This window comes from Ceratina calcarata, unplaced genomic scaffold, assembly GCF_001652005.2.
Source record: "Ceratina calcarata isolate Rehan_Ccalc_2016 unplaced genomic scaffold, ASM165200v1 scaffold86.2, whole genome shotgun sequence".
NCBI lineage: Eukaryota > Metazoa > Arthropoda > Insecta > Hymenoptera > Apidae > Ceratina > Ceratina calcarata.
In genome coordinates, this window is record NW_017179946.1 from 422,406 (window position 1) to 434,095 (window position 11,690).

Consider the following 11,690-nt stretch of genomic DNA (forward strand, 5'->3'; position numbering starts at 1 on the left):
GAAGAGAAAACAAACACTTACATGCCTTTCGTTTCTTTAGTTTTAATTATAAAAAAATAGGAATTCATAACAAAAATTACTAATTACTATCTTGCATTATCACATAATGTTCTTTTCCATATACTTTTACACTATGTACATATTTTTACTGCAACTCCAAACAAATTATCACATAATGTCCTTTTCCATATATTTTTACACTATGTACATATTTTTACTGCAACTCCAAACAAATTATCACATAATGTCCTTTTCTATCTATTTTTACACTATGTACATATTTTTACTGCAACTTCAAACATTGAAGTCATTTTACCGAGATTTACATTTCGTAGGTTAATTTATTCGACCGAGACCGGTTTTAATAATTTGAGTTATGATCAACGCTTGAGGCCTGAGAATAAAATTGTATTGTTGAACTGCAACGTGATACCAGCTTCATTTGCAACGTGTCATTTGATCTGTCATTAAATAGCCGGAAGAGTAACAGTGTATTAAACAACGAATCATAATTTAATCAGGCTTGCAATGAATGTAGAACCAAGACTGAATAACAGAGGTACACAGTGGCCAAATGTGCTCACATTAAATGTTATTGTAAATATTTCATTGTAATGATTAATTGCTCTTTATTTCAATTTATTTCCAATGCTTAGGTGTGTTCATTAAATTAATTGTTATTATGCAAACAGATGATGATAAATTGTTTTCATTGAAAAATGTAGGCTTGCCACATTTCTTTCTTTATACGAAGTAGATTAGGCAAGCTTGAGTTACGAAAGCTATCCACAGCTAATCAAACATCTAGCATTTCTCCGTTCGATTAGACATTTTTAAGTAAAATGACTGTAAAGCAATTTCATTGACACAACGTGAATGGAAAGGTATAATTAACTTCATCGGCGTGAAATGTCCCAAGGTGAGAGGATCATATGATGGATGTGTTTCGTAAGGAAGTCTGGTTATTGTGAGCACGTTTCATGTGTGATTCCTTGAAAACGTTTCACGATAGATAGAATACGGTGTCGCACACATGTCGGTGTTTTAGACAGTAGGTGTCGTAAAATTGATTGCCGACATAAATTCCATCGTGCACCAAACAAAAATTGGCTTAATGATGCGACGTTCCCAGATGTCACGGATCCTTCGAATTCGGTGATACGCAATTTGGTTAATAATAACACGTGACAAGCTGCACATCCATTCGCATCCTTGCATCGTAGAATCGCAGCACGCGTTGTTGCATGATCGGCATATGTACACTGGTGCACGGAAGCATGTGAACATTTTTAGTAGTATATGATTGGAATTATTATCATATTCCATTATGGAATTATAATCATATTCCACCGTACTTTACTGAAGCTGTTCGTAAATTATTACATGATTTATTACACAGCTGTGGCTATATGATTTGTTACGTAGAATTCAATTGAGATGGTCTCTGATGTTTTATAATTCTGAATATTTGCCAGACTTTTTGAAATACAATTGCCAGTTTAAAATATCTTAAAACTCGAGAAGTAACTACGAACATCTTTGTGTATAAATTCTCAGTGAACGAGAGTTTTAGCCAAATATATTTCCTAGCTTTATTTACTTCTATTTTTGTGTTAATTTTAACCAAATATATTTTCTGGCTTTCTTTTACTTCTATTCTTGTTCTTTTGTCGGTACATGGAAGCTGCAACATTCTGAGATTCCAAGCAATATGACCGAATAATTCCCCAACCGGATGCCCGCGCAGCGTGGCTGAAATTACTTGGCCTCTTCTATTATAAAGTAAGCCGAAATTTCGTAGATACCTTGCATCGCGTGAGGCACACGATAGAACCTAAATGTATGCATTTCAGCCCTAAAGCTGGAATACACATTGCACATACGAATGCGATCTAGTAATTGCAATAGGTTTCATTTATACGCGTATTCGATTCAGTTCAGAGAAGTCAGCGCGAGCTCTGTGTCGGTTCAATTCAATTTTCGAGTACGACTCGATTTAATTCAACTTAACCCGCGATACAATTCGATCTGAATAGAATTCAGTCAAACTCAATGTAACACAGTTAATTAAATACGATTCAAACTCAATTATTCTTAATCAGATTTAAACATTTTGTCTAATTTCATTTAAAGAAATAGGTGCAAACGATTTATTTGCATTTCCACTTTCCAGGACAATTTTAACTGAATTTTAATAGAAATGAACTTTCATGCTTGTATATGGAAAATTGTAGAAGTTCGGACAAAACGAGCAACCCTGTTCTGTCCAAATCATCGTGAAAACTCGATTATGATGATTTCCATGATAATTTTAACTAAATTTTCATACTATAAAAATCAACTTTCATGCCTTGTATATGAGAAACCGCAAGAGCTCCAACGGAACGGACAACCCAATTCTGTGTAATTGACAAATTTCTCGATTGCAACGATTTTGCGACTGGCTACCGCGGGCTCGGTAATTGGATAAATCTCCGAGTGACCGAGCTGGGAATTCGGCCGACTGTCATTTGGCAAATACCCTCTAACTATTAAAGGCACGCGGGTGTTATTAATGCTCCCCGTGTACACGTACTCCGCTCCGGGTGTATCTGGGTTAGTCTCGCGACCGACACGGATTCTGCGTTTAATAAAGTGACTCGCGGAAGCCCGCGAGACGGGTGGATTTCCAGGTAATCTCGCGCTCGTACAAACGCAACATACTTTCATTGATTAACACATCACCTTTCGGATTGTGTAGCTTTATATTCTATTAATAAAAGTAGATGATAGAATGGAGCGCTTACTTTTAATATTTAATACTGTTTATACTTTCGAGTCAGACGTAACCACGTGAGACCACGTGAGAAGTGAGCTAGTGGCGAGCAACTCAAAACGATTCCCGACCTACTTTGTTTGTGCCACCGCGGGGATTCGAACTTCGTTCCGTACTTTCCGTTACCCGTTTGTCAAAATGTATTCAAGTCTTAACGCACTTGGCATCCGCACATGCGAAAATAAAATTTTTATTACACGAGGCCGAAAAACACCATTCGATTGATCGGAAATAGAGTTTTCCGCCATGGGGCGGTTAAATCTAGCTTACGCCGTAGGGCGGTAAAATGCAATTTAATTTGTAACCCTCTGACGAACATATGCTGTACATATCAAGGTGAGCTTTTTTTTTTTTTTTTAGTCGTTTGCCACGCTTATTACATGTGCGTGCACAGCATTGACTTAAGCATGAATGCGAACGAGGCAAGACGAAAGACGAGTCCGAACAAATACCTCGTTAAAAATTTTTACTCGCGAACGAAGTGTGCGGAGGCAACGAACGAGACAGTGATCCACAACGAACGCAGTAAACGGTGATCCAGCGAGATAGGCAAGGTACGTGGAACGTACACGAATGCCATCCATACGTTTTCTTTAAAGTACCGACTCCCAGCGGCTCGGGTCCCGAATGCCTCAGTCTGTGCGGCGAACAGCTCCGAATGCAATTTGCCGCGCCTCAATTACACGTCCACATATGTATGCTCATTCGGCCTCACTTTGCCTCGTTCGCATTCATGCTCAGATGAATACGCGACTTCAGTGTGATGTTCCGAACGGCTCGTGTTCGTCTCGGGTGCCTGTGATGCGCTCGACTGCCACTCGTGCTGAAACATCAACCTCGCTCGAAAAGAACCATTTTCAACCCTTCGTGCACAAAGTACTATTGTGTTTCTATGTTTCGGAATTCCTGCTGCACGCACATATAATAAGCGTCGCAAAAGCAAAAAAAAGAAAGAAAGAAAGAGAGAGAGAGAGAGAGAGCTCACCTACAAAGCGAGCTGTAAATGTAGTTTAGTGGGTCGGGAATCGTTTTGAGTTGCTCGCCACTAGCTCACTTCTCACGTGGTCTCACGTGGTCTGACTCGAAAGTATAAACAGTATTGGATATTAAATTTTTAAAAAACTTGTTTTAAATTAAAAAGCAGCATATAAAACTTCATAAAAACCTCAAACCATTGACAAATTGCCAAAGATTTAATCCTAATACATAAAAGAAAAAAATCGAACACGAATTTACGTGTAGATAAGGGTCGCGGTACCCGACGAGAAGCTGCAATCTTCAGACTCAAACTTGCCTTCGGGACGCTACCGCGTCCCTTGATCTCTTGAAACAATTTCCAGTATGCAATCCTGGTTTTCTTTTGTTTCTTCGACATCTATTCATGTGGACATGAAAAAATGTCGAGTGGGACTCGACGTAGGAGTGCAAAGGGTTAAAATTTGACAAATTCTAATTTGCTCATTCACATTCTTAGAACGTCTCATTTGTTTACACGTTTCATAACGTATCTTGAATCTCACGAACGACACTGAGATGATTGTTATAAAAAGAAGAGGAAAAAAATCAGCGGGAAGTCGCTGACAAATCTCACGGGAAGAATGTCAATTAAACACGCGCGCGCTCGCGCGAGCCGATCGATCAAACCCGACGGCATTTGTGCCACTTTAAGAAAGTAAGTCAATGCGATTCGCATGAGTAAGGTTGCATACGCGAGACGCCTGCGAGGCATCTTGGATCCTCGCTAGACCTTCGCCACGGCGATCTTTACACGGCCGCTCCGATTAGTCTTTCCTGCAGTCAGTAACTCAATCGTAGAGTAAAATTTCCGCGTGGCACTCGACGTCTATGGACTCGTATACGATTTAACCCTTTCACTCCTGCAGGTAGCAATCCCCACCTTCGAATTTCAAGCATTACTTCATTCGTATTTTAATTATTATTATTATTGTAATTATAGTCGTTGCTATTTTTGTGTACGCACGACATCCTGGCTTCTACGCTATGGAAACTCGTTTAATATTTCCAGAAGGATTTTTTCTGAGTGTCAAACAGACTAGAAAGAGTTACTCAGTCGTACAATTCAACAGATTAATTCAGGCTGCACTGGCCGCGCCTAATGCCTGTTATCGGACCAGCGGATCGCTTTCGACTTTCGCTCGGTTCACTTCAGTGAAAATCGTTCTCCTTTTTTTTTTTCCTTTCGATAAACCACGCCGAGATCTGACGATTAGTTAATCGATGGAGATCGCGATAACGTTATTTCGTTCAAAAGAAGTTCTAACATAAAACGACAAATACGATAATTAATCAAAATTCAGATTTAATTAAAATGACATATTATTCTTGCATTCTTGTTTTCCCTCTTTGATTTATATTCGTACTGCGAACTTTCGCTACAACATTGCTCCTCTAATCATTTGACCCTAATGAGACTTTTACTTCCAGCAATTTCTGTATCGGGTCGCAAATAATAATTCACGTACATTACTAATGGGATTGTAATTCCCGGATGGTAAATGGCGCGAGTTGATACAAGCCTGTTGGATTTTACTCACCCTTCGCAAATTCGTCGACCGACTCGAAGCGTCCTTCGACTTTAGTCTTCGACGAGTCCCAGTCGAACGGCGTGGCGAATCCATGGTCGACGCTGCGACTTTTGCTCCTGCGAAACGAACATATTTTCCAGTTAACGATCAAATACGATAAACGAATTGCCTCTAGACGTCTGTATTTCAATATTTGGTCACGAGCAGCAAAAGTGGGAGACATATTAAGCGCGAGTATTTATTCCCGTGTAAATTTTTCCTTTTTACTTTGCGAAGCCAGTGATGCGAAACGCGATGCAATTTCACAATGCAACGAACCATGCGTTGTATAAACTCAAGACGAATCCGCGGACCGAGCGAAGATAGCAGACGTGAATGAAACGTATTATTAAACTGGAGAAAGGAAAACAAACGAAAAACTATGTAAAAATAAATTGAGTAGCACGAGGCGTGAACTAGATATCTGCTGTTGCAATAAATCAAACGCTAAGCATTTTTAGATTTTTATGAGGTCTTTCAATAACTTAAGGTTGTTTGAGCCGTAAGATCTCTGACAAAAGTTTAAGATATGTAATAAAAAGCTGTGTCCAATATTTGAAATAATGAACTTTTAGGAAAAATGATACAAAGGAGTAAGACTTATAAAATTGATGGACCTGTTTTTATTGGTCATAAGGAATTTTTAACGCATAATTTATAATATTCTAATACATAGTATTGGCATTTTTTGATTGGACTGTACGTGACTTGCAACTGCCATGTCCTATAATTCTTACTTTTGCATACTTCTTATTGTATATGTAAAATAATATCCTCGAAATTGATATTATTTCAACTTCAAAATATTCTTAAATCATGAATTGAGAATTATGCAAAATTACAAAATTCTGTCATCGTTGCATTCATATTTTTTTTATAAATGAGATCAAAATTCTATCATTCGACATAAGTATTGTTTTTATGTAAAGGTTCATACAACCTTAAAAGCTTAAATGCTCAAAGATGTTCTGAGCTTCAGATTTCATACAATCGAAACAACAGTTTAAAATCTTGCTGTTAATTTTTTAAAATACGTACCTGAAATACGGGACCGTGAGATTCTCGGAGGATCTCGAATGTGTGACATCCTGGGACATCCGCCTGGATCTACGGTGCAACAAACAATCCAAAACAACAGCAGTGAGTCTACATGCAACTACATACGTGCCAAAATGCTTAAAACAAAATTAATAGAAATCATAAAAATTGCTGGTGGGTTGTCATAATTCATTAGAGAAAAACAAACTTGTGTTAAATCGCAACAACAATATTTTCCTTCTACGCAATGTATTTTAATTTGTACGTCACATTCTTGTGACCATTGATCTTGATCAATCGAGACGTTTGTTTTTCTCTAGAGGGAAATGCGCTATAGGCAAGCTCTTAGTTCAATTCAAATAATGCAATCAATTCTTAATATACCAAAAAAAGGTTCCAAACGCTAAGAAAACATCAACACACTTTTCACAACTCATGCAATCATGTTCCAAATAAATTCCTGTAATATTAACACTGGAACTATCAAATCAGTAAAAATGACTGATTCTAAATTGAGAAATGCATGTACTAAAAAAAATCGATAGTTCTAGCGTTAATAGTTACAAATTCTGAACATTATTATAATTCACGAAAGGCTTGTTTCGTCAGCGACGAAAGTACTTGGAGGCCTGTTAGAGTGTAAAATCTCGAGTCGTGGGGGAATGTCAGAACCGGGATACGTGAATGGCAACTGGAGCCATAGAACCGACCGATTCCTCGCCAGCAGACATTAATTGCCGACGGTCGCTTTAATTCGATTATCGATTACTATATTCCTGACGAGCTCACTCGTTACCGTGGATCTAAACCCGATCCGGACAGTTTGCTTCTATTTTCGCCCCGGGTTTCTCGAGACGTGGTGAGAGTATTTCTGGTTCCGACCAGCAATCCGGTTCATATCGCCGCAGCCTTCCCATTTTACGAATAGAAATAAAGTAGCCACGCGATTCTTAATTAAGTGATCGATTTTTATGTTTTTCTGTTCTTAATTTATCAATAACAATGATCGGAGAAAGTCATCAGAATCAGTTTAAAGTACGTAAAGGGTAGGAGAAACAGTAGGTAAAGCAGTATTAATAAAATGATCGAATATAAAAAGATTCTACGCATTTCTCGTTGCCAGATTGATGTATGTGTATAACACCACGCCTCTCAACTCCTCGCGGTCTCGTTCGCGGTGCCAAACGTTTACGTTTGCGTAAAACGTTGGCAGGGTTAAGAAGTTTCCCTGCATAACTTACATCCGATCGAAACGTAAACGAGTTGCGTTTATTTATTTATTATTTTCACGTGTTTCGTGCTAGAGACGGCCGTTCCTGTCTCTCGATCAGGCATCCTGCCAAACGTGATGCCCACTCAAAAAATACGAGTCAAATTAGTGAACAGCATTCTCCACTCCATGTCTATCCACTGTCGTAAATTTTCCTCATTGTTTCCAACGAAATGTTAATAAATTTCAGTCAGTACAACTTTGTTGGAAGACATTGATAAATTATGTACAGTGGCGAAGAATTCTTTTCAATATTTATGGAAACGTTTCTGGCTTGACTTATCCTCAAATTTTTCGATTTCTATTTAAAATGATATCTTTGCGATAAATGTGAAGTTTGTATATTTATGGTATCCTGTTTTATGGTTAATTGCAGTCGGACAGGTAGTTTATGAATCCAAGCACGCATGTAACTGATCCCACGTCCCACGATCCCTTTTCATTATTATGATACACCGATTATTTCATGTCCTGAACCAGCTTATCGATCTCATCGACGATGCCATATCATCACCTGGCGTCATTCCAGTCTGGTCGCATAAAAGTAACGATAATCCGCCGATAAAATAAAGTCCCACAAATTATTTAATCTACTTTTATTAAAGATTTTAATTTATATGTTATTAATATTTTTTAATATTCTTAAGAATTACTAGTTTTCAAATTGACGATTTTCCGCGGCCACAGACGGCACATCATTTTTTTTTGGCAACACTGAAGCTTCTGGAAACTAGTGATAGGAAATATTCCATTTTTTAGTATTACCATTCCAATTTTTACATAACTTTTAACAGTGCAGTTTGGATTTTCGTCAGTTTTTATTAGATTTTATTTCTGAGAACGATAAGTAGTAATTTCTCAATATGGTCGCCGGATGCGTACTAGATGACGAAAATGGTACCACCGGAAGAACACACGTTACGTTTCAATTATAATTATGTCGTTCCTCTGCTTCATCTATTTTCAAAAATTTTCTTGGACGTTTATTATCAGTTTTTTTAATTCTTTTTCCCTATCCTACTTTTATCTCCTGGAAGCAGACAATCCGTTGAAAAATCCGTACAGATGCACCGACCGACGATCTCCCGGTCATTAACAGCCGTAATCTTCTTAACAGCGGCTTGCCACTCGTCGTTAAACATGAATTAGATCCGCTTGTTAATTCTTAGTCAGGGAAAGCGGGGATTCTCGTTCGTTGATTACGGGAACTCGAGTGTCCGTTGATGCAATCCCGTTGATGCTTGTCTACGATAGCCCGCGTCAACATCGAGCATCATCGATCGTCCTTAACAGACGCGAGAACACGTTTCCATCGTTGTAAGACGGGAGGCAGGGCAGTAGAATCGACTTCCATCGGAAGGGAGAAAGGCAGGCCTCGGCTACTGCGACACAGACTCTTTCGAAATTTCCTGAGACCACCTGGCTGCCTCGCATGCCGTTGCGTCGCTTCCCAGTAAACACGTCGTGGAAATTATTTATTGGCGCGGTAACGAAATGCGAATGAGACGGATCCGATACAATAGAATTGATCTGGCGGCTCGTAATCAGCCATAAAGTATATTTAATAATGAAATATTTTATAATGAAACAAAAACCTAATCAATTATTTCATACGCTTATTTGTATATGTATAAACATGGAATCCTGTCAGGTTTTCGATAACCGTTAAACGCTGGATTTAAAGCTTAGAAGCTACCTCGAAACTATAAATGCAAGCGTACAGCTGTGGGCGGCTCAGGCGTTCTGCATTTGGCGAGAAAGATGCGATATATCATCTCGTTTCCGGTCACGCGCCGCCTGTGCAAAACGTGCATAACGTGTATCTGTCGCCGCCAAGTGCATTTAACTGGTTTTTGATTAAACGCGATGATTAAAGTCCGATTAACCTTGTGCACGATTATTTCACCCTTCCCTCTCGTGTTTTATCTTTTTATCGCCATTAATTTTAGTCGTTTATACGGAAGATCGTGACCTATCCTTGAGCACCTGAAACGATCTTGAATCGTTTTACTTTCGTTCTTCGACATTCGTATTTTTTCGCAAAACATAAATAAGGATGTTTACCATTCCTTGTGTATTGAAATCAACCGAAAAGGTTCTGACTTTAGAATTCACTCGAAAATGATTGTCGGATGGAATTGTATTATACAATAAAATAATAGCAACTTCTCGAAACTCGGAGTTCATCGAGAGGCAAGTGAAGATCAGAGAACTTGCTCACAAAGTTCTATAAAACTTTCGAAGCTACGGAGTTTGATGAACGAATATTATAATATCATCTTGAAAAGAAACTTCGTAAAACAATGAAATTGGAAACTAATCTAACAAAATCGTAGATTGTAGAATGTTGCTGCATTCCTAATATTTTCCCACGAGAAACGAACAGGGAATGGGATATTCGTCGTCGAACGTCGATCCCGTATTCGCGACGCATTTCACGCGAGACAGGCGAGACTTCCGGTTTGAGAAGTCGCCTCAAACGAGGCCACCGACCTTCTACCGATCGGTGATCGCCGCGAATCTAGAAAAGGTCCTTGATCGCGCTCGCTCTCGTCAAGGACGGGCTAATTAACGAGGAAATCAAACTATCGGGACTAATTTCGCAGCCAAAACGATTCCCGACCCACTGCACACGTGCTAAAATGAAATTTTCGTTGTGCAGAATATTTCTCGTCTCCTCTTCTCTCATTTCGCAATTTCAATTTCATTTAAAAAAGTAATAGACAAATAATTCACTAACATGAATAAAGACCCAGTTGGGAATATTAAACGAACCGTTAAAAAAACTGATTTAAGTAAGTTAAATGAAAGTAGCATTCGATTGTAATAAATGAAGTGCGACAAATTGATAAATTAATTACACAAAAAGCAAGTGTATATCCCCCAAGATATAGTAAATGATCCAATTCCTATTCACAATTTCTGCTCACTGACTTTGTTCTATAATTTTATACGTAATCTCAGTTAAAAACTATTGACTGTAAGAATCTCGTGGGCGAAATTCGATTTCTCGGACAGTCGGCTGACGAGCATTTCGCTTGTTTTAAGTTCGGGTAATATTTAATCGGCCGATTAATCGAGCCGAAGATGAGAGGCGGCTGCTGGATCGAGGGCCGGGATTGGGCGCGCTGCTGGATGGAAGGCCGGGATTGGGCGCGCGGCGCTCGTTCGTTAGCCGGCCGCAGCCACGGGCCACGGCTGCAGGACTGGGAGGAAACGAAAGGACATTCGCCGGAAATGAACCGCCTAATAAGTCGATCGATCGCCACAAGCCAAACCCGCCGTGCGCGACTGGCTCCGGGGAATTGTTTATCCGTGGATGGCGTTACCGGATCGATAAAGACGGTAACACACGCCAGCGGCGCATCGATTGTATAACGGGTAACATTGAAATTCCAGCGTCGGAGCGGCGCGAACCGCGCGATGAATATCGGAACGAGCAGCCAGCAATCGGGCTTCCTTTCAAATCGGGATCGTCCTTCGGTGGCGAGTGACATTGGCGAACAGAAAATTTGGAACGGGACGTGACCATACGCCTCGGTCCACTTACGACCTCCCGCAAGAATCGCTGCCTTTGATCTTAACTGCCAGATACGTTTTAGCAATAAAATTGCCGCGCCACGTATATTTATACCCCGTATCCTTTCTTTAATTATAACTTATTGGCAAAATTTGATTCGTATTTATAATCCGCGACCTTCCTACATAGAAAACTTCAATAATAATTCAACAGAGAATCCCAACCCATTTCTTGCGTCTACGTTTCTTAAATAAATGGTTTTCTTCGACTGCCTTTCATTTTTTTCTATATATACCATACGACATAATCATAAGATAAATAATAGCACATAAATAAATTGAAGATAATAATTAAATCAATAAATAATTAATTTGAAGATGATGAATAGTGTTAGATAGATTATGGTAGGGTGGCGGCGCCATGTTGAAGGCTTGCAGACCTAACGAATAGGGATCCTTTTAT

At 39.2% G+C, this 11,690-nt stretch overlaps 1 protein-coding gene across 14 annotated transcripts in view; it reads right to left on the reverse strand.

The window, feature by feature from the left end:
* Nucleotides 1-11,690, reverse strand: part of mtd (TLD domain-containing protein mustard) — a 150,384-nt gene that overhangs the window by 48,696 nt on the left and 89,998 nt on the right. For 11 of the 14 annotated variants that reach the window (XM_018035032.2, XM_018035027.2, XM_018035029.2 and 8 more), the window contains 2 exons: nt 6,439-6,507; nt 5,371-5,477 (listed from right to left, as the gene is read on the reverse strand). In XM_018035032.2, coding sequence (XP_017890521.1) covers nt 5,371-5,477; nt 6,439-6,507 — 176 coding nt within the window. The remainder of the gene's footprint in view (nt 1-5,370; nt 5,478-6,438; nt 6,508-11,690) is intronic. The other 3 variants (XM_018035034.2, XM_018035030.2, XM_018035021.2) reach the window with 1 other exon arrangement.